The sequence below is a fragment of the Ranitomeya imitator genome, chromosome 1 (assembly GCF_032444005.1).
Source record: "Ranitomeya imitator isolate aRanImi1 chromosome 1, aRanImi1.pri, whole genome shotgun sequence".
NCBI lineage: Eukaryota > Metazoa > Chordata > Amphibia > Anura > Dendrobatidae > Ranitomeya > Ranitomeya imitator.
In genome coordinates this window covers 1,145,895,929-1,145,919,941 of record NC_091282.1, presented here as the reverse complement: position 1 = coordinate 1,145,919,941, position 24,013 = coordinate 1,145,895,929, and the positions used below count along the sequence as shown (strand labels likewise).

General features: G+C 43.7%; 1 protein-coding gene across 4 annotated transcripts in view; it reads left to right on the top strand.

Annotated features, from left to right (window-relative positions):
- FAM114A1 (family with sequence similarity 114 member A1) overlaps nucleotides 1–24,013 on the top strand; it is a 136,738-nt gene that overhangs the window by 31,475 nt on the left and 81,250 nt on the right. For all 4 annotated transcript variants that reach the window (XM_069744607.1, XM_069744605.1, XM_069744604.1 and 1 more), the window contains one exon: nucleotides 23,536–23,807. In XM_069744607.1, the coding sequence (XP_069600708.1) occupies nucleotides 23,541–23,807 (267 nt within the window). In that variant the 5' untranslated portion in view covers nucleotides 23,536–23,540. The remainder of the gene's footprint in view (nucleotides 1–23,535; nucleotides 23,808–24,013) is intronic.

Below are 24,013 nucleotides of genomic sequence, written 5' to 3'. Positions count from 1 at the left end.
AGATTGGAACAAAACAAAATCCTCTAAACTGCATACTCGCAAACGCCAGAAGCCTGACAAACAAGATGGAAGAACTAGAAGCAGAAATATCTACAGGTAACTTTGACATAGTGGGAATAACCGAGACATGGTTAGATGAAAGCTATGACTGGGCAGTTAACTTACAGGGTTACAGTCTGTTTAGAAAGGATCGTAAAAATCGGAGAGGAGGAGGGGTTAGTCTCTATGTAAAGTCTTGTCTAAAGTCCACTTTAAGGGAGGATATTAGCGAAGGGAATGAGGATGTCGAGTCCATATGGGTCGAAATTCATGGAGGGAAAAATGGTAACAAAATTCTCATTGGGGTCTGTTACAAACCCCCAAATATAACAGAAACCATGGAAAGTCTACTTCTAAAGCAGATAGATGAAGCTGCAACCCATAATGAGGTCCTGTTATGGGGGACTTTAACTACCCGGATATTAACTGGGAAACAGAAACCTGTGAAACCCATAAAGGCAACAGGTTTCTGCTAATAACCAAGAAAAATTATCTTTCACAATTGGTGCAGAATCCAACCAGAGGAGCAGCACTTTTAGACCTAATACTATCTAATAGACCTGACAGAATAACAAATCTGCAGGTGGTTAGGCATCTTGGAAATAGCGACCACAATATTGTACAGTTTCACCTGTCTTTCACTAGGGGGACTTGTCAGGGAGTCACAAAAACACTGAACTTTAGGAAGGCAAAGTTTGACCAGCTTAGAGATGCCCTTAATCTGGTAGACTGGGACAATATCCTCAGAAATAAGAATACAGATAATAAATGGAAAATGTTTAAGGACATCCTAAATAGGCACTGTAAGCGGTTTATACCTTGTGGGAATAAAAGGACTAGAAATAGGAAAAACCCAATGTGGCTAAACAAAGAAGTAAGACAGGCAATTAACAGTAAAAAGAAAGCATTTGCACTACTAAAGCAGGATGGCACCATTGAAGCTCTAAAAAACTATAGGGAGAAAAATACTTTATCTAAAAAACTAATTAAAGCTGCCAAGAAGGAAACAGAGAAGCACATTGCTAAGGAGAGTAAAACTAATCCCAAACTGTTCTTCAACTATATCAATAGTAAAAGAATAAAAACTGAAAATGTAGGCCCCTTAAAAAATAGTGAGGAAAGAATGGTTGTAGATGACGAGGAAAAAGCTAACATATTAAACACCTTCTTCTCCACGGTATTCACGGTGGAAAATGAAATGCTAGATGAAATCCCAAGAAACAATGAAAACCCTATATTAAGGGTCACCAATCTAACCCAAGAAGAGGTGCGAAACCGGCTAAATAAGATTAAAATAGATAAATCTCCGGGTCCAGATGGCATACACCCACGAGTACTAAGAGAACTAAGTAATGTAATAGATAAACCATTATTTCTTATTTTTAGGGACTCTATAGCGACGGGGTCTGTTCCGCAGGACTGGCGCATAGCAAATGTGGTGCCAATATTCAAAAAGGGCTCTAAAAGTGAACCTGGAAATTATAGGCCAGTAAGTCTAACCTCTATTGTTGGTAAAATATTTGAAGGGTTTCTGAGGGATGTTATTCTGGATTATCTCAATGAGAATAACTGTTTAACTCCATATCAGCATGGGTTTATGAGAAATCGCTCCTGTCAAACCAATCTAATCAGTTTTTATGAAGAGGTAAGCTATAGGCTGGACCACGGTGAGTCATTGGACGTGGTATATCTCGATTTTTCCAAAGCGTTTGATACCGTGCCGCACAAGAGGTTGGTACACAAAATGAGAATTGCTTGGTCTGGGGGAAAATGTGTGTAAATGGGTTAGTAACTGGCTTAGTGATAGAAAGCAGAGGGTGGTTATAAATGGTATAGTCTCTAACTGGGTCGCTGTGACCAGTGGGGTACCGCAGGGGTCAGTATTGGGACCTGTTCTCTTCAACATATTCATTAATGATCTGGTAGAAGGTTTACACAGTAAAATATCGATATTTGCAGATGATACAAAACTATGTAAAGCAGTTAATACAAGAGAAGATAGTATTCTGCTACAGATGGATCTGGATAAGTTGGAAACTTGGGCTGAAAGGTGGCAGATGAGGTTTAACAATGATAAATGTAAGGTTATACACATGGGAAGAAGGAATCAATATCACCATTACACACTGAACGGTGTTGTGAATTCTGTGGCTGAGTTCACTTCTGTGGTCACAAGTGGTATTGCAGTCTCTGGGCTTCCTCCCTCAGGTGTTTTGGTGAGCTCGTTGGCTGCCTTGCTATTTAGCCCCACCTGAGTCTGTCTTCCTTGCTCCTTGTCAATGTTCCAGTGTTGGATCTGAGCTACTGCATCTTTCCTTGGGCCTGCTGCTCTGCTAGATAAGTGCTTCTAGTTTGTTTTCTGTTTTTTCTGTCCAGCTTGCTATTAACTTTTGCTGGAAGCTCTGAGAAGCAAAAGGGTGCACCGCCGTGCTGTTAGTTCGGCACGGTGGGTCTTTTTGCCCCTTTGCGTGGTTTTCGTTTTAGGGTTTTTTGTAGACTGCATAGTTCTCTTTGCTATCCTCGCTCTGTCTAGAATATCGGGCCTCACTTTGCTGAATCTATTTCATTCCTACGTTTGTCTTTTCATCTTGCTAACAGTCATTATATGTGGGGGGCTGCCTATTCCTTTGGGGTATTTCTCTGAGGTAAGTCAGGCTTGTATTTCTATCTTCAGGCTAGTCAGCTCCTCAGGCAGTGCCGAGTTGCATAGGTAGTTGATAGGCGCAATCCACTGCTGCTTATAGTTGTGTGAGGATAGATCAGGTACTGCAGTCTACAGAGATTCCACGTCTCAGAGCTCGTCCTATTGTTTTTGGTTATTGCCAGATCTCTGTATGTGCGCTGATTACTGCACGCTGTGTTGCCTGATTGCCAGCCATAACAGTACAAGGAGCCCTTCAATGATTTCCAATAGAGGGAAAAAAGAAATCCTGACATCATTTTTTTTTCTTAGCTCTGTCTTCAGTCTTTTTTTTCCCCTAGACATTAGAGTGCTTCAGGACACAGCTGTGGACATGGATATTCAGGCTCTGTGCTCCTCAATGGATAATCTCGTTGTAAATGTACAAAAGATTCAAGATACTATTGATCAGAAATCGATGCTAGAACCAAGAATTCCGATTCCTGATTTGTTTTTTGGTGACAGAACTAAGTTCCTGAGCTTCAGAAATAATTGTAAGCTATTTTTGGCCTTGAAACCTCATTCTTCTGGTAATCCTATTCAACAGGTTTTGATTATTATTTCTTTTTTGCGCGGCGACCCACAGGACTGGGCGTTTTCTCTTGCACCAGGAGATTCTGCATTGAGTAATGTTGATGCATTTTTCCAGGCGCTGGGATTGCTTTACGATGAGCCTAATTCAGTGGATCAAGCTGAGAAAAATCTGCTGGCTTTATGCCAGGGTCAGGATGATGTAGAAGTATATTGTCAGAAATTTAGGAAATGGTCAGTACTCACTCTGTGGAATGAATCTGCACTAGCGGCTTTGTTCAGAAAGGGTCTCTCTGAAGCTCTTAAGGATGTAATGGTGGGATTTCCTATGCCTGCTGGTTTGAATGAGTCTATGTCCTTGGCCATTCAGATCGGTCGTCGCTTGCGCGAGCGTAAATCTGTGCACCATCTGGCGGTATTGTCTGAGAGTAAGCCTGAGCCTATGCAGTGCGACAGGACTATGACTAAAGTAGAACGGCACGAACACAGACGTCTGAACAGACTGTGTTTCTATTGTGGTGATTCTACTCATGCTATTTCTAATTGTCCTAAACGCACTAGGCGGTTCGATAGCTCTGCCGTTATTGGTACTGTACAGTCCAAATTCCTTTTGTCCATTACCTTAATGTGCTCTTTGTCATCATATTCTGTCATGGCGTTTGTGGATTCAGGCGCTGCCCTGAATCTGATGGATTTGGATTATGCTAAACGTTGTGGATTTTTCTTGGAGCCTTTGCGGTGTCCTATTCCGTTGAGAGGAATTGATGCTACACCTTTGGCCAAGAATAAGCCTCAGTACTGGGCCCAGCTGACCATGTGCATGGCTCCTGCACATCAGGAAGTTATTCGCTTTTTGGTACTGCATAATTTGCATGATGTGGTCGTGTTGGGGTTGCCATGGCTACAAACCCATAATCCAGTATTGGATTGGAACTCTATGTCGGTAACCAGCTGGGGTTGTCAGGGAGTACATGGTGATGTTCCATTTTTGTCTATTTCGTCATCCATTCCTTCTGACATCCCAGAGTTCTTGTCGGACTTTCAGGATGTATTTGAAGAGTCCAAGTCTGATGCCCTACCTCCGCATAGGAATTGTGATTGTGCTATCGATTTGATTCCTGGTAGTAAATTCCCTAAGGGTCGTTTATTTAATTTGTCCGTACCTGAACACACCGCTATGCGCAGTTATGTGAAGGAGTCCCTGGAGAAGGGACATATTCGCCCATCGTCGTCACCATTGGGAGCAGGGTTCTTTTTTGTAGCCAAGAAGGATGGTTCGCTAAGACCGTGTATTGATTACCGCCTTCTTAATAAGATCACTGTTAAGTTTCAGTATCCCTTGCCATTGATTTCTGACTTGTTTGCTCGGATTAAGGGGGCTAGTTGGTTTACTAAGATTGATCTTCGTGGTGCGTATAATCTGGTGAGAATCAGGCAGGGAGATGAATGGAAAACGGCATTTAATACGCCCGAGGGTCATTTTGAGTATCTGGTGATGCCGTTCGGACTTGCCAATGCTCCATCTGTTTTTCAGTCTTTTATGCATGACATTTTCCGTGAGTATCTGGATAAATTCTTGATTGTTTACTTGGATGACATTTTGATCTTCTCAGATGATTGGGAGTCTCATGTGAAGCAAGTCAGAATGGTTTTCCAGGTACTGCGTGCTAATTCCTTGTTCGTGAAGGGATCAAAGTGTCTCTTCGGTGTGCAGAAAGTTTCATTTTTGGGGTTCATCTTTTCCCCTTCTACTATCGAGATGGATCCGGTTAAGGTTCAGGCCATCCAGGATTGGACTCAGCCGACATCTCTAAAAAGTCTGCAGAAATTCCTGGGCTTTGCTAATTTTTATCGTCGCTTCATCTGTAATTTTTCTAGCATTGCCAGACCATTGACCGATTTGACCAAGAAGGGTGCTGATTTGGTTAATTGGTCTTCTGCTGCCGTGGAAGCTTTTCAGGAGTTGAAGCGTCGTTTTTGCTGTGCCCCTGTGTTGTGTCAACCTGATGTTTCTCTTCCGTTCCAGGTCGAGGTTGATGCTTCTGAGATTGGTGCAGGGGCGGTTTTGTCACAGAGAGGTTCTGGTTGCTCAGTGTTCAAACCATGTGCTTTCTTTTCCAGGAAATTTTCTGCTGCTGAGTGTAATTATGATGTGGGCAACCGAGAGTTGCTGGCCATGAAGTGGGCATTCGAGGAGTGGCGTCATTGGCTTGAGGGTGCTAAGCATCGCGTGGTGGTTTTGACTGATCATAAGAACATTACTTATCTTGAGTCTGCCAAGCGCTTGAATCCTAGACAGGCCCGTTGGTCGTTATTTTTTGCTCGTTTTGATTTTGTGATTTCATACCTTCCGGGCTCTAAAAATGTGAAGGCGGATGCTCTGTCTAGGAGTTTTGTGCCCGACTCTCCGGGGTTATCTGAGCCGGCGAGTATCCTCAAGGAAGGAGTCATTGTGTCTGCCATCTCCCCTGATTTGCGGAGAGTGTTGCAGAAATTTCAGGCTAATAAACCTGATCGTTGTCCGGCCGAGAAACTGTTCGTCCCTGATAGGTGGACTAGTAAAGTTATCTCTGAACTTCATTGTTCGGTGCTGGCCGGTCATCCAGGAATCTTTGGTACCAGGGAGTTGGTTGCTAGATCCTTCTGGTGGCCATCTCTGTCACGGGATGTGCGTGCTTTTGTGCAGTCCTGTGGAATTTGTGCTAGGGCTAAGCCCTGCTGTTCACGTGCCAGTGGGTTGCTTTTGCCCTTGCCGGTCCCGAAGAGGCCTTGGACACATATTTCGATGGATTTCATTTCTGACCTTCCCGTTTCTCAAAAAATGTCGGTCATTTGGGTGGTCTGTGATCGCTTTTCTAAAATGGTCCATCTGGTGCCCTTGGTTAAATTGCCTTCCTCCTCTGATTTGGTGCCTTTGTTCTTCCAGCATGTGGTTCGTTTACATGGCATTCCTGAGAATATTGTTTCTGACAGAGGTTCCCAGTTTGTCTCGAGGTTCTGGCGAGCCTTTTGTGGTAGGATGGGCATTGACCTATCTTTCTCCTCGGCCTTCCATCCTCAGACTAATGGCCAGACCGAACGAACCAATCAGACCTTGGAAACATATCTGAGATGTTTTGTTTCCGCTGACCAGGATGATTGGGTGTCATTTTTGCCGTTGGCTGAGTTCGCCCTTAATAATCGGGCCAGCTCGGCTACCTTGGTCTCTCCATTTTTCTGCAATTCTGGGTTCCATCCTCGTTTCTCTTCAGGACAGGTTGAGTCTTCGGACTGTCCTGGTGTGGATTATGTGGTGGACAGGTTGCAGCAGATCTGGACTCAGGTAGTGGACAATTTGACCTTGTCCCAGGAGAAGGCTCAGCTTTTCGCTAATCGCAGACGCCGTGTGGGACCCCGACTTCGTGTTGGGGATCTGGTTTGGTTATCTTCTCGTCATATACCTATGAAGGTTTCCTCTCCTAAATTTAAACCTCGTTTTATTGGTCCGTATAGGATTTCTGAGATTCTCAATCCGGTGTCTTTTCGTCTGACCCTCCCAGACTCCTTTTCCATACATAATGTATTCCATAGGTCGTTGTTGAGGAGATACGTGGCACCTATGGTTCCATCTGTGGAGCCTCCTGCCCCTGTTTTGGTGGAGGGGGAATTGGAGTATATTGTGGAGAAGATTTTGGATTCTCGTGTCTCTAGACGGAAACTCCAGTATCTGGTCAAATGGAAGGGTTATGCTCAGGAAGATAATTCCTGGGTTTTTGCCTCTGATGTCCATGCCCCAGATCTTGTTCGTGCCTTTCATGTGGCTCATCCTGGTCGGCCTGGGGGTTCTGGTGAGGGTTCGGTGACCCCTCCTCAAGGGGGGGGTACTGTTGTGAATTCTGTGGCTGAGTTCACTTCTGTGGTCACAAGTGGTATTGCAGTCTCTGGGCTTCCTCCCTCAGGTGTTTTGGTGAGCTCGTTGGCTGCCTTGCTATTTAGCCCCACCTGAGTCTGTCTTCCTTGCTCCTTGTCAATGTTCCAGTGTTGGATCTGAGCTACTGCATCTTTCCTTGGGCCTGCTGCTCTGCTAGATAAGTGCTTCTAGTTTGTTTTCTGTTTTTTCTGTCCAGCTTGCTATTAACTTTTGCTGGAAGCTCTGAGAAGCAAAGGGGTGCACCGCCGTGCTGTTAGTTCGGCACGGTGGGTCTTTTTGCCCCTTTGCGTGGTTTTCATTTTAGGGTTTTTTGTAGACTGCATAGTTCTCTTTGCTATCCTCGCTCTGTCTAGAATATCGGGCCTCACTTTGCTGAATCTATTTCATTCCTACGTTTGTCTTTTCATCTTGCTAACAGTCATTATATGTGGGGGGCTGCCTATTCCTTTGGGGTATTTCTCTGAGGTAAGTCAGGCTTGTATTTCTATCTTCAGGCTAGTCAGCTCCTCAGGCAGTGCCGAGTTGCATAGGTAGTTGATAGGCGCAATCCACTGCTGCTTATAGTTGTGTGAGGATAGATCAGGTACTGCAGTCTACAGAGATTCCACGTCTCAGAGCTCGTCCTATTGTTTTTGGTTATTGCCAGATCTCTGTATGTGCGCTGATTACTGCACGCTGTGTTGCCTGATTGCCAGCCATAACAGAACGGGAAACCACTGGGTAAATCTGACAGGGAGAAGGACTTGGGGATCCTAGTTAATGATAAACTTACCTGGAGCAGCCAGTGCCAGGCAGCAGATGCCAAGGCAAACAGGATCATGGGGTGCATTAAAAGAGGTCTGGATACACATGATGAGAGCATTATACTGCCTCTGTACAAATCCCTAGTTAGACCCCACATGGAGTACTGTGTCCAGTTTTGGGCACCGGTGCTCAGGAAGGATATAATGGAACTAGAGAGAGTACAAAGGAGGGCAACAAAATTAATAAAGGGGATGGGAGAACTACAATACCCAGATAGATTAACGAAATTAGGATTATTTAGTCTAGAAAAAAGACGACTGAGGGGCGATCTAATAGCCATATATAAATATATAAGGGGACAATACAAATATCTCGCTGAGGATCTGTTTATACCAAGGAAGGTGACGGGCACAAGGGTGCATTCTTTGCGTCTGGAGGAGAGAAGGTTTTTCCACCAACATAGAAGAGGATTCTTTACTGTTAGGGCAGTGAGAATCTGGAATTGTTTGCCTGAGGAGGTGGTGATGGCGAACTCAGTCGAGGGGTTCAAGAGAGGCCTGGATGTCTTCCTGGAGCAGAACAATATTGTATCATACAATTATTAGGTTCTGTAGAAGGACGTAGATCTGGGGATTTATTATGATGGAATATAGGCTGAACTGGATGGACAAATGTCTTTTTTCGGCCTTACTATGTTACTATGTTATCCTCCAGTTTTCAACCGGAACGTCTGTATCAGTCCGTTGCCATGGACGACTGCACCACAGTATAATCTGTGGGTGCGGTAATGACTTGCTCAAGTCTTTGGTCTGTGTTTAGTTTCACACAGACAGGCCTGCAGAGAGCTCCTGTTCTGGCATTCTTTATCGGTGCCCTTTTCCTCTGATCGCTAGAGGAGGAGCTTTACTACTGAGCATAAAGTGTAGAACAGATTAATCTCAACAAAAAGCCGAGATCCTTAGATCAGGAATAGAACAGAGATTTTATAGGACATTTCATGACTTTCCCAAATTGTTATGAAAAAATATTCAGCACATACTGCATTGAAATACTGCACTCAATTTATTATATATTTTAGGAGGCGGAGTTGGTCCATTTTATACCAACTCCGACTTCATCAATATGGACACTGACTCCACGACACTGACTCTTAGTTCCTTCTATAAATTTTCTATTGGATTCAGGTCCGGTGATTGGCTGGGCCATTCTAGCAATTTAATTTTCTTTCTCTGAAACCAGTTGAGAGTTTCCTTGGCGGTGTGTTTGGGATCATTGTCTTGCTGAAATGTCCACCCTTGTTTCATCTACATCAACCTGGTAGATAACAGTAGATTTTTATCAAGAATGTTTCAGTACATTTGTCCATTCATCCTTCCTTCAGTCATATGAAGTTTGCCAATTCCATATGCTAAAAAACAGCCCCACACCATGATGTTCCCACCTCTAAACTTTTCTGTTGATATGGTGTTTTTGCGGTGATATGCAGTGCCTTTTGGCCTCCAAACATAGGGTGTATTATGCCAACCAAAGAGTTCAATTTTATTCTCATTTGACCAGACTATATTTTCCCTGTATTTGATAAGCTTGTCTAAATGTTGTTGAGTAAACTTTGTCACCACTCCAGCATTTTTTTTGTTTTTTATTGCACCACTGGAGTGGTGTTTTGAATGTAAGCGCTTTGCTCCAGGTCATATACTCACCCTCTGTCTTCACCGTTTTTCGGCACCACTCTGGTCTCATGGTGCCATCTTGTGACAGTAGCTTCTGACTGGCCGGAAGTTAGACGCTATGTCACAAGCTTTCAATACATGTCTATGAGAGCCAGAACGAGGCTCTCATAGACTTTTTTGAAAAGTGACCTCTGCATAGCGCCATGAAACACTGGAGCTGCAGGCAGGTCACTTTTTCACCAGAGACCGACGGGAGCAGAGGCAAAAACAGATGAAAACGCCGGAAGGTAAGTATCAGACGGAGCAGGGGACTTACAAAAAATAAATGGAGTGGTGCTTTAACATGCTTTTTTGTTCAGCAATGGACCCTTGTATGGTGAGCGTGCATACCCCTGCTGATTGCAGGACTTTCTGTAGCTCTCCACAGGTGGTCATTGGCTCATGGACAACTCTTCTAATAAGTACATACCATGGGAGAGAAACAGGACGAAGGCACAGCTGTATGACCTCGGGTTAATGAAGCTGCACACACACCAGGGATTACGGATGCCACTTCCAAAGAAAGAGAATCTGTATGTCAATAGAAAAGAAAGCGGATTGGCACATATCGTCCCGTGCAAAAAATCCTTTATTGTGGCATCATCATACCAACAGCAGGCAGATAAAACAGTGGAGCAAATACAGACGACGATCGTTTCACGCTTACATTGTGCTTCAACAGGTTATATGTAGGACAAAGCTCACATGGCTGTGTTTCTGTGACTTATTTATATTTATTTGTTTTTAACAGTATTTTTTGTATTGCATGTATCTGCTTTTCACTTGTTCACAATTAATGATATGCTTTCACCTAATGTTGAGACAAGCGCAATGGTTGCTTATAAATATTTTGTGAGCTTTGTCCTACATATGACCTGTTGAAGCTCATTGTAAGCGTGAAACAATCGTCGTCTGTATTTGCTCCACTGTTTTATCTTCCTGCTGTTGGTATGATGATGCCTGTTATGTTTGCTAATGACAGGTGTTATGAAGGCAATCCAGAAACACAGTGTGCTTAGCGATCAGAGCGCACACAGTGATCTGACAAATACCCAAAAATACAAGAACGAGCTCTGAGACGTGGAAACTCTGTAGACTGCACACCTGATCCTATCCTAAACACAACTAAAAGCGGCTGTGGATTGCGCCTAACAACTACCTAGGCAACTCGGCACAGCCTAAGAAACTAGCTAGCCTGAAGATAGAAAAATAGGCCTGACTTGCCCCAGAGAAATTCCCCAAAGGAAAAGACAGCCCCCCACATATAATGACTGTGAGTAAGATGAAAAGACAAAACGTAGGGATGAAATAGATTCAGCAAAGTGGGGCCCGATATTCTAGGACAGAGCGAGGACAGTAAAGCGAACTTTGCAGTCTACAAAAAACCCTAAAGCAAAACCACGCAAAGGGGCAAAAAAAAACCACCGTGCCGAACTAACGGCACGGCGGTACACCCTTTGCGTCTCAGAGCTTCCAGCAAAACAAAAGACAAGCTGGACAGAAAAAAAGCAACAAAAAAGCAAAAAGCACTTAGCTATACAGAGCAGCAGGTCACAGGAACAACCAGGAGAAGCTCAGATCCAACACTGAAACATTGACAAGGAGCAAGGATAGCAGCATCAGGCGGAGTTAAGTAATGAAGCAGTTAACGAGCTCACCAGAACACCTGAGGGAGGAAGCTCAGAAGCTGCAGTACCACTTGTGACCACAGGAGTGAATTCAGCCACAGAATTCACAACAGATGCCACAATAAAGGATTTTGTTGCACGGGATGGTATGTGCCAATCCGCTTTTCTATGGACATACAGATTCTCTTCTAATAATTAGTTTCACTCCTCTGTCTGACATCTTGCAGGGATTCATGGTCATGGACAATTTATGGTGAACTGATGTTCTTTCCACTTCTGGATTATGGCCCCAACATTGCTCACTGGAACCATCTGTAGTTTAGAAAGTTTTCAGTAACCAATGCCATCAGTATGTTTTGTAACAATAAGGTTGCAAAGGTCTTGAGGCAGTTCACTGGTTTTACCCATCATGATATGTTTCTTGTTCAGCACCTTGGTTACGAGACACCTTTTTATAGGCCATTAGTTGAGCCAGCTGATATTCTTTTTCACTAAGTGGCAGGATTGCTTTCTAAGTACTGATAGATTTTAGCTGGTGTTGTGACTTTCCATGGCTTTTTGCACCTCGGTTTGTTCGTCTGTTAAATACTTTTTCCCCATATCATTTCTCATTATTACATATAACTTAAATTATGGAAATCTACAGTTTGGTTTATTTTCCTGTGTGGATTGTATGGGTTGTTGAGAATTTTATGTCAACAGAACCTTTATAAACATATTTAATTATAAAATTGGTGGCATGTTCAATACTTATTTCACCCACTGTACAATCCAGCATGAGCCACTGAGATGAGAAATTTGCACTTTTAGACGGTCTAGTCTAAGTTTGCAATCTGTAATTATTACATAGGTTTGTCAATCCCCCTCCTTTTGTTTTTGGCATAACCATGGGATACAGCAAACACTACTGCACTTTTGTTGTACTGCACTTTTGTTGTATTCAGCAGTGTCATGAGGATAACAAAATGTATAACTCCACCTTGACACAGTGCTATTACAATATATGATTCATAGGGTGAGCGGTTAAAAACACAGGTACTTAGGCTGGTTTCACATTTGCGTTTTTTTTTTTTTGCGTTTTTGCGGTAAAAAAATGCAAAAAAAGCATGCGTTTTTCCCCCCTATATTTAACATTAAAAATGCATGCGTTTTGACGCGTTTTTGCAACGCTTGCGTTTTTTCTCTGCATGCGTTGTGTTGCAGAAATGCAACATGTAGTTGTAGTTTTTCGCAGCAAAAAAACCTATTGATGTCTATGTAAACGCATGCGTTTTTAAGCACATGTGTTTGTTTGCGGTAAAAACGCATGCGTTTTTATTAAAAAAAACAGAAAACACACTGATATGCCACTCCCCACCATAAAGGTGATAAAGGGATCCTAAATCTAACCCTAAATGGATCCTAACCCTAACCCTAAAGGGATCCTAACCCTACCCCTAACCCTAATCCCTTTAGGGTTAGGGTTAGGATCCCTTTAGGGTTAGGATCCCTTTAGGGTTAGGGGTAGGGTTAGGATCCCATTAGGGTTATGATCCCTACCCCTAACCCTAACTATTTCTGCTTATAGTGGGTTTTTTACTTTATTTTGATGATTGGCAGCTGTCACACATTTCTCAGCATGCGTTTAAAAAACGCAAACGCATGAAAAAACGCATGTAAACGCGTCAAAACGCCGCATTTTTTTTCACCACATGCAAAAACGTATGCATCAAAAAAACGCAGCGTTTGCACGCGTTTACATGCGTTTTTTTCACCATGCGTTTTTTTTTTAAACGCATGCGTTTTGAAACGCAAGTGTGAAACCAGCCTAACCTAGTCTGACAAGATGATGTGTTAAGTGTAGAACATCGTTATTGCAGTATATTTCTACTGAACAGTGGCCGAGTTATATCTCGCATATTTATTAGACTAACTTGGCTTAATCAGGCCGGTTATCTGTGGGATTGACCAACGGTTTAATGTGTTTGCGGTCCTACTTGTTGTGAGAGACAACTATTGGCTGAACCATCATTTCTAATATGCATGGAGGGCTTTAGACCCAATTTACATGACTGAGTTTTGCATACATACTCTTTTACATCTTTTGCGAAACTTAATAGTTTTTGGGTCTTTTTACATATCCAGTTTTGTTTTGTTGACCAGTGCTACTCAAAAACAGAACAGTGATAGAGAGATGTCCAATTTTCAGAAAAACTTGACAACCCTATAGGTAGGTCCATGCCTCCCTATAGACAGCATGTATATTAATTTCACAATTTTTTATTTTCAGCAATTAAGTAAAATGAAAAAATACTTTTTCAAGGACTTTACCTACCGTAATTATGTTCTTGGTGGCATTAGTTTTATATTGTAATTTATGTAAGTTTTAACTATTTGTGTGTTTTTAGTTGTATGACTGGTAACTTTGAATGTATCTTAACCTATTTACAAGTGTGTATGAATTGCTTTGTGTCATTTCACTGTTGTACCTGACAAAAGCTCACTTGATTGGTATGTATGGATGGTACTGAAAAATTAAATTATGGATGCTAAAAGGGTTGTCCATTGCTAGGACAGCCTCTTCTTCTCAATTTGAGTTTTCCTTATACTGTACCTGCCTCCTGTATAAATAAAAAAAAAAAGGGAAAAAAAATGATGTCGCTGTAATGGCATCAAGCAAAATATAATCACTCCCTGTCATATATTTAAAGGAGTGATGTTTTAGCTTTTCCATTGCACCTTACCTAGACCGGTCCATACCAGGATCGTAACTGCGGACCCTATAGAAAATACCACAATTATTGTGGCTTATTAAATATTTTTGTATTTTTTTTAAACCAAAAAATCACATTATTATTAAAGGGAATGTTTTTAAATCCACTGTATATTATTAAAAATTATGTCTTCGTTTTTTGTCACTCCAATTGGATTAGTCAGTGAAAGAAACCGTGACATGTTTACGTCACGTGAGCCCTGCGCCCAGTCAGCACAGAATTTCCCTCTCCCAGCTTTCAGACGATTTAAAGGGAACCTGTCACCAGCTTTGGCCGATATAAGATATGGCCATCACCTTTCAGGGCTGGTATACAGCATTTTATAATGCTGTATATCTACCCTGAGCCCGACCTGTAAGAGAAGAAAAATAACTTTTATTATACTCACCTGCGGTGTGGTCCAGTCCAAGGTGTCGCTCTTCTTGGTCCGGCGCCTCCCATCTTCTTATGATCGCCACCCTCCTGCTTGCTTCATGTGGATGACGCGTCGCTGCATCATCCACACAGTCTCCTCAGCACCGTGCTCCTACGCAGGCGTACTTCTCTGCACTGTTGAGGGCAGAGCAAAGTACTACAGTGCGCAGGCGCCTGGGCTCTTTGACCTTTTCCAGTAGGGGTCCTGACTTAGTAACAAAAATAGTTTGCAGCATCTAGTGTGTTTATAGAGGCCTGATCCAGAGGCCACCCAAAAATTCTTCTGTTCCTAATGTCACACAGTAGAGGACTTGACTGTATAATAGTTTGTAGCATCTAGTGTGTTATAGACGCCTAATCCTGAGGCCACCCAAAAAGTCTTCTGTTCCTAGTGTCATACAGTAGGAGACCTAACTTTAAAATAGTTTGTAGCATATCTTCTTTGTCATACAGACCTCCTCCACACTCAAAAAATTCTTTCTTCCGTGACTAACGAGATTCAGCAGCGTCCACGGGTCTGCAGCTTGCATGGGTGGCAAGGGTTGCCTAGCCTGGGCCTTTTTTGACACTGCTGAGGATATGCCAACTCATGTATTCTGCCAACTTTGCAAAACAAATCTGAGTCGAGGTAAACAGTGCAATAATTTGACTACTACATGCATGAACCTTCACATGCACAATCAACATGCGTTGCTGTGGGAATCCCACTGGGCAAAAATGCGGACCTCGGCAACCATCAGCCGCCCCATCAATCACATCTGCTGCTTATTCCTTTTCCTCTATTACCATGTCAACTATTGAGACACAGGTCTTCGACTGCCGAACCTCTGGTTCTTTACCCTTTCCAGTCAAGCTGACTGAGAGCCTGCCGTCAGCTGTAATGGAAGTGGATATACCTGCTCCTTTTGACCAATCTCAGAGAGCAAGCACACCACAGCTTTCTCAATACACTGTAAGTTCTCACCTGCACCTTTCTCACGGTCCAGCAGTTTGTCTGGTTCACTGTACTCCGCCCTCTCTCAGCAGTTCAGCCAGCTCACGGTTCCACAGTTGTGGTCACGTAAAAGATTGCTTTCTCCTACGCATGACAAAGCTAAGAGGTTGAGCTCCACAATCTCCAATCTGTTGGCTACGGAAATGCTGCCTTTCCACCTGGTAAATACAGACAGTTTCCAAAGCTGATGGCCATCACAGTCCCCCAGTAACAATTGCCCAGTCACCATTAGTTTTCTAAGAAAGCTGTACCTGGGATACACCAGCATGTCGCAGACAACATCACCTGTTCCTTGACTAAATCTTTGTCTGCTGGGGTACGTTTCACCACAGACACTTGGACAAGTAAGCATGGCCAAGGGAGTTACATCTCGCTGACTGGGCACTGGGTGACTCTGATGGCTGTGGGGGCAGGTACTGCTCCATAAAGGTACCTTCACACATAACGATATTGTTAACGATATCGTTGCTTTTTGTGACGTAGCAACGATATCGTTAATGAAATCGTTATGTGTGACAGCGACCAACGATCAGGCCCCTGCTGGGAGATCGTTGGTCGCTGAATAAAGTCCAGAACTTTATTTCGTCACTGGACTCCTCTTGACATCGCTGGATCGGCGTGTGTGACACCGATCCAGCGATGTCTTCACTGGTAACCAGGGTAAACATCGGGTAACTAAGCGCAGGGCCGCGCTTAGTAACCCGATGTTTACCCTGGTTACCATCCTAAAAGTAAAAAAACCAAACGCTACATACTTACCTACAGCTGTCTGTCCTCCAGCGCTGTGCTCTGCTCTCCTCCTGTACTGGCTGTGAGCGTCGGTCAGCCGGAAAGCAGAGCGGTGACGTCACCGCTCTGCTTTCCGGCCGCTGTGCTCACAGTCAGTGCAGGAGGAGAGCAGAGCACAGCGCTGGAGGACAGACAGCTGTAGGTAAGTATGTAGCGTTTGGTTTTTTTACTTTTAGGATGGTAACCAGGGTAAACATCGGGTTACTAAGCGCGGCCCTGCGCTTAGTAACCCGATGGTTACCGGCATCGTTGGTCGCTGGAGAGCTGTCTGTGTGACAGCTCTCCAGCGACCAAACAGCGACGCTGCAGCGATCCGGATCGTTGTCGGTATCGCTGCAGCGTCACTTTAATGTGAAGGGGCCTTAAGTCTTGGAATTCCCAAGGATTGCAGGACAAACCTCTACATTTAACATTTCCTCCATTGCTTCTGCCTCTATCTCCTCTAGGGCCTTCACCTGCACACTTAACCTTTGCCTTAATGAGACACGCGTTCCAACTGTGCAGAGCGAATCCCCACCACCTCTGTACTGGGCAGCCAGGGCTCACCACAATGAGGCAGTATTAAAATTGATATACAAAGAGTTCGATAATCCAGCTCCAGGAAAAAGGGAAAATTCTGATGTATTAAAATCCAATAAACTTTATTGAAACAAATCCATAAAATAGTCGATCCCAATAGGTGGCTAGGCATAGGATCACATATCAGCCCTCGCTGTACGCATTTCTAACACAAACGTGTTCTTAGTCTTCAGCATGAGGAAAGAGGTTCTGCAGGTAGATATAAATGAACAAAACAGGTGAAAGAAATAAGTAATTAACAAACTAAAAAGACAATCAACATACACCCAAAATCCGACCTGGTGAGAACATACACAGAAAAGAAAAAAAAAAACAAGAAAATCAGATTAAAATACATAAAAATATCAAGAAAAATATTAATAGAAAAAAGAAAACAAAGTTATCTGTTACGACATACAACAAAGCTAATAGTGCAACATCATTTCTCTTCTAAGGGTACCGTCACACAGTGGCACTTTTGTCGCTACGACGGTACGATTCGTGACGTTCCAGCGATATCCATACGATATCGCTGTGTCTGACACGCAGCAGCGATCAGGGATCCTGCTGAGAATCGTACGTCGTAGCAGATCGTTTGGAACATTCTTTCGTCGCTGGATCTCCCGCTGTCATCGCTAGATCGGTGTGTGTGACACCGATCTAGCGATGCGTTCGCTTGTAACCAGGGTAAACATCGGGTTACTAAGCGCAGGGCCGCGCTTAGGCTACGTTCACATTAGCGTTGTGCGCCGCTGCGTCGGCGACGCAACGCACGACGCACAAAAAAAGCGCGCAAACGCACGCAAAAACGCTGCGTTTTGCGACGCGTGCGTCGTTTTTTGACGAAAATCGGACGCACGAAAAATGCAACTTGTTGCATTTTCTTGCGTCCGACGCTAGCGTCGGAAACGACGCACGTGTCGGAAAACGCCACAAAAAAAACGCACGCGTCCCCCATGTTAAACATAGGGGCGCGTCGCCGCTGCGTCGCCGACGCAACAGCGACGCACATTAGCGGAACGCTAATGTGAACGTAGCATTAGCAACCCGATGTTTACCCTGGTTACCAGCGTAAATGTAAAAAAAAAAAACAGTACATACTTACATTCCGGTGTCCGTCAGGTCCCTTGCCGCCTGCTTCCCGCACTCACTGACTGCCGGCCGTAAAGTGAAAGCAGAGCACAGCGGTGACGTCACCGCTGTGCTGTGCTTTCACTTTACGGCCGGCAGTCAGTGAGTGCGGGAAGCAGGCGGCAAGGGACAGACACCGGAATGTAAGTATGTACTGTTTTTTTTTTTTTTACGCTGGTAACCAGGGTAAACATCGGGTTACTAAGCGCAGTCGGGTTACTAAGCGCGGTCCTGCGCTTAGTAACCCGATGTTTACCCTGGTTACCTGTGGACCTCGGCATCGTTGGTCGCTGGAGAGCTGTCTGTGTGACCGCTCTCCAGCGACCACACTACGACTTACCAACGATCACGGCCAGGTCGTATCGCTGGTCGTGATCGTTGGTAAATCTTATAGTGTGACGGTACCCTAAGATTTAAACCAGAGGGAGCTCGAGTATTTAGACACAGTATCCAAAAAGCCTCTCTGTCACGCAAGATACTTTCTCCATCTAAAATTGATATGTCTTGGAGATCACAGTCGTACAGCTGAAGAGTTGTGGACAGCTCTCCAGGCTGAGTTTGATTAATTGCTGTCTCCGCTGAACCTGCATTGAGGGAAGGCTGTGTCTAATAACGGTATGAGCCCGATAGAGGCCCTACGGTGAGACAAGCTCACACACGTGCCTTGCATGGCTCACCTCAACCTGGTGGTACAGTGTTTTCTCCACCACTATCCTGGCCTGGGTGAGCTGCTCCAGAAAGCATGTAAGCTGTGTGCTCATGTCTGTTATTCGCACCCCTCAGGTCGACTTACATCGATACAGAGGTCATTGTCCATACCAGTTAACAAGTTGATATTCAATGTACCAACACAGTGGATTTCTACATGTTGCAGCGACTGTGGCAGTAGCAAGGAGCCCTGACACAGTATGTAATGTCGTATAGCTTGGGCCAAAGCAGAATGGACGTGGCGCATATCACGTTTACAGAGTGGGCACAGATTAAGGACCTCTGCACAGTTTTCTAAATGACTACTAAGATGGTTAGCGCTGACGGCACCGTCATCAGCATCTCTATTCCAGTCATCTATATACTGGAGCAGATTTTGAATAGCCTGCGGGAGGAAATGGTGGTCCCAGAAGAAGAGAAGGATGCAGATGGGATAACATTGTCTCAAAGTTCCATGCAGGTGCCAAGGGAGGGTGGATTACTGCGATCGAGGTGGGCTGGTGATAACAGACAAACTGTTAAGAAAGGTGCAAGATCCAAGGAACAAATGGAGGAGGAAGAGGTGATGGGTGAGCAACTGTCAGAGGAAGAGGATAATCCTCCCGTCTCTGTTGTTGGCGGGAGAGGATGGAGTAAACAAGCCTCATTCTTACCCAGTCACCAACACATCATGGGCTTTTATCTAATGGTAGAGCCCGACATATAAGTGCCTTCTTGCTGCACTATCTGCAACATGATCCCCGTATAGTTATAATTAGAAATGCTTCCGACTACTGGGTTGCTACTCTGTTAGATCCACATTATAAAACTACATTTTGCCAGATACTTTCCACCCTGGAAAGGACCCATGAATGCTGGAGTATCGAAACACGGTTTTACACAACCTTAAGAGAGCTTTTCCCCAAGACAGCAGAGAAGCACACAGTTCGCATCGCAGCTCTAGCCTTCCAACCTCCAGCACATCAATTTGTCCATGCCAAAACATTAGCAGCAGCAACAGCCATGGTGTAAAGTGGAAGAAGCAATTTCTGTGAGTCCTTTGACACTTTTTTAGACTAGCTCGTGCACCAGCACAACAGTCCAAATCTTAGGCTGTGTTCACACGTTGCGGTTTTTTCGCGGTTTTTCCCGATAAAAACGCTATAAAACCGCAAAAAAAACGCATACAATAAGCATCCCATCATTTAGAATGAATTCCGCATGTTTTGTGCACATGATGCGTTTTTTTCCGCATAAAAAACGCATACCGCACAAAATCCGGACATGCTCTATCTTTTTGCGTTTTTTTTGCGGATTTCCCACTCCAAAATGCATTGGGAAGTGTCCGGAAAAAACCGCGGCAAAAACGCGGCAAAAACGCATGCGGTTTTCTTGCGGATTTCATGCAGAAAATGTCCGGAATTCTCAGGAATTTTCTGCATGAATTCCTGAACGTGTGCACATAGCCTTAGGCTATGTGCACACGTTCAGGAATTCATGCAGAAAATTCCTGTGAAAATCCGGACATTTCTGGCAGATTTCCGCATGAAATCCGCATTCGTTTTTTGCGCGGTTTTTGCGCGTTTTTTTCCGGACATTTCCCAATGCATTAGACAGTGGGAAAACCGCGAAAAAAACGCAAAATTAATGAGCAGGTTCATTATTTTTCCGCAATGCGTTTTTCATGCGGAAAAACGCACATCATGTGCACAGAAATTGCGGATTTCATTAAAAATGATAGGATGCTTAATGTATGCAGATTATTTGCAGTTTTATAGCGTTTTTATAGCGCAAAAACGCTAGAAAACTGCAAATAATCTGCAACATAAGGCACATAGCCTTACACGTGGTGAATGAATGGAGAGGATGGTGCAGGAGTATCTAGAACTGAATATGAATACCATCGGTGAGGGTTTGGACCCTTTCACATTTTGATCTTCCAAAATTGATCAGTGGCCTGAGCTCCCCTCACACGAACATGTCTTCAGCGCTGCTGGTGTTGTCCTGACGGATAAGTGCAGCTGGCTGTCCTCTGAGAGTAGACCGCCTAACTTTCATCTTAATGAACAAGTCATGGACCTCCAAGGACTTTGCACCCCAATCTCAGACTGTACAGACTAGATATCACATTTTTTAGTGTGATGCATTAATGTCACGTAACTGCACTCTGTGATATCTTTAGGCGGCTTCTGTGCCTGCTGTGGCTGCTGCTGATGTTAACACAAATTTGTAGAAAAGTGAACAGTCATGGTTTGTCTACATCTGCTGGGTTAGCTGTAGTGGAAGACATGTTGGTCCCAATTATACTATTTCTATTCTCGTGACATTTGTTCCACTTCGGTGGTGTCAGGCCCTCATTTTTTTATAATGTGAAAACTCCAGGTTGGGTATCCATCTGCTGGATTGGGCATAGTGGAAGACCTGTCAGTCCCTATTGTACTATTTCTACTGTGGTGAAATTGATGCCACTTTGGTATTGTCTGCTAATAATTTTTGGAAATGTTAACACTCCTGGTTGGGTATCCATCTGATGGATTGGGTGTAGTGGAAGACCTGTCAGTCCCTATAAGGGTATGTGTCCACGTTCAGGATTGCATCAGGATTTGGTCAGGATTTGAGGCAGGTAAAATCCTGACCAAATCTGCACCTGAGGTCACTGGCAGGTCACCTGCGTTGTCCTTGTGGTGTTTCAGCATTGTAAGAACATGCTGCGTTCTTAAAAGAGGCGCCGCATGTCCGTTTCCGCAGGTATGCCTGCATGCGTCTTTTAATGGAAACAGGAACACATGGGCTACTTGCACAGTGAACAAGTCTGTATGATCATGTTCACACACCACCAAGAAACCTGAAGACACAAAAGAGAATAGTAAAACCAAAAACACTCAGTTTGAAAAAATGTTGCAGTAATCCGCAAGTGCTAGTAAAAGATGTAAAAAACAGGGTATTTGGTTGATACGTTTTTTGCAAAAAATGTATACTAAGCTGCTCTACCAATCTTCACGGTATACCCTTATCAGAGCAGTCCTAACTAATGTATGCAATCCCTATCTGATGTATTTAAAAACCTGATCATCTGTATATAACCTGTGTGAACAGGGTTCAGAGAGGAAAAATCCATGTGTGCATACAGGGTAGAACAGCTTTTGTGCAGATAGCCCAAGAGGAGTGGTGGAACTCCCCAGTCTTGTAGACACAAGAGAACAATTATGGAAACAGGAACACATGGGCTACTTGCACAGTGAACAAGTCTGTATGATCATGTTCACACACCACCAAGAAACCTGAAGACACAAAAGAGAATAGTAAAACCAAAAACACTCAGTTTGAAAAAATGTTGCAGTAATCCGCAAGTGCTAGTAAAAGATGTAAAAAACAGGGTATTTGGTTGATACGTTTTTTGCAAAAAATGTATACTAAGCTGCTCTACCAATCTTCACGGTATACCCTTATCAGAGCAGTCCTAACTAATGTATTCAATCCCTATCTGATGTATTTAAAAACCTGATCATCTGTATATAACCTGTGTGAACAGGGTTCAGAGAGGAAAAATCCATGTGTGCATACAGGGTAGAACAGCTTTTGTGCAGATAGCCCAAGAGGAGTGGTGGAACTCCCCAGTCTTGTAGACACAAGAGAACAATTATGGAAACAGGAACACATGGGCTACTTGCACAGTGAACAAGTCTGTTCCACCACTCCTCTTGGGCTATCTGCACAAAAGCTGTTCTACCCTGTATGCACACATGGATTTTTCCTCTCTGAACCCTGTTCACACAGGTTATATACAGATGATCAGGTTTTTAAATACATCAGATAGGGATTGCATACATTAGTTAGGACTGCTCTGATAAGGGTATACCGTGAAGATTGGTAGAGCAGCTTAGTATACATTTTTTGCAAAAAACATATCAACCAAATACCCTGTTTTTTACATCTTTTACTAGCACTTGCGGATTACTGCAACATTTTTTCAAACTGAGTGTTTTTGGTTTTACTATTCTCTTTTGTGTCTTCATGCGTCTTTTAATGCATAGTGGAGACGGGATTTCATGGAATCCCCTCCACTATGCTGTAACATCTGGACGCTGCGTGTTTGACGCTGCGGCTCTACGCAGCGTCAAACACGGTGTTTTCTGAACGTGGAAACATACCCTTATACTATTTCTACTCTCTTGAAATTTATGCCACTTCTGTGGTGTAAGGCCCTCATTTGTTTAAATGTGAACACTTTTAGTTGGGTGTCCATCTGCTGGATTGGGCGTAGTGGAAGACCTGTCGGTCTCTATTATACTATTTCTACTGTGGTGAAATTGATGCCACTTTGGTGATGTCTGCGAATATTTTTTGAAATGTGAACACTCCTGGTTGGGTCTCCTTCATGCGTGTTGCCTGTAGCAGTAGGCTTCCGAGACCTTCAGGCCTCCTCTTCCTTGGACTCAACTACTCATGTTACTATCCTGAGTGTGGCTCAGCATGAAAGCAGGTAGAAATGTTGCATGTGGTATCAGGGCTCCCAGCAAAGGAGGCCTACACCGATCCCTCACCCACCTTGTCTTACTGTTATGTTCCATTGAAAGCTGTAAATGCTGTCCCAAACCCAATACTTCACGCCCGGCTGATTGCTGCAGTGCCATGCTACAATTTGTACTGTGAGTGAATTGAGTCCCCTTTCCTGGTGTCTGTCCCTCATTTGATGTGTTTTGGTAGCATTCGGGGCCGTTATAAGATGTTGTGCATGGGTTTGTTTTTGCCTCCCATTGACATGAATGGCATTCGGTTATGTTTGGTGAATATTCTGCTAATATTGCAAATTCAGCGATCGTAATCCGAACATTGAAATAATTGCTCATCTCTATTATTTAACCGTTAAGTCCAATTAGCCTGTTAAAATTCCACAGTCAAATCTGCAACGTGTGCACATAGCCTTACAGTCTTCCATTAATTATTATTTTTTTCTATTCTCCATAGTCAAAATGTCAAATGAAGGAGGCAAAGTAGAAGATGCAAACACTGGAGCTGAGCCAGAGAAGATTGTTCTAAGCAGTAATGAGGAGACGGTCCAAAAGAATAGTCCTCAAAATGAGGAACCACACAACATTCCAGAGGCTGAGCCAACACAGAACTTTGAAGAGCAAGTATCTCAAGGGAAACAATCCCAACCAAACACAGAATGTTGTGACACCGTGAACTTAGACCCAACGTCTGACTGCAAGGCTGATCAGGAGGAGCATAAACATCTAGTATGTCTCTATTTGAAGTCTTTTAGGATATATTCACATGGCTTAAAGGGTGTCTTTCACCAGGTTTTGTTGAGAGACCCTGATTCCAGCCATGTATCACTTATTAGGCTGCTTGCTGCAGTTTTGATAAAATTCCTGTTTTATCTATTCCAGATCTGCCAGTTCTCTGAATGCTGAGCTATGTACAATCCCACCCACCCCACTGA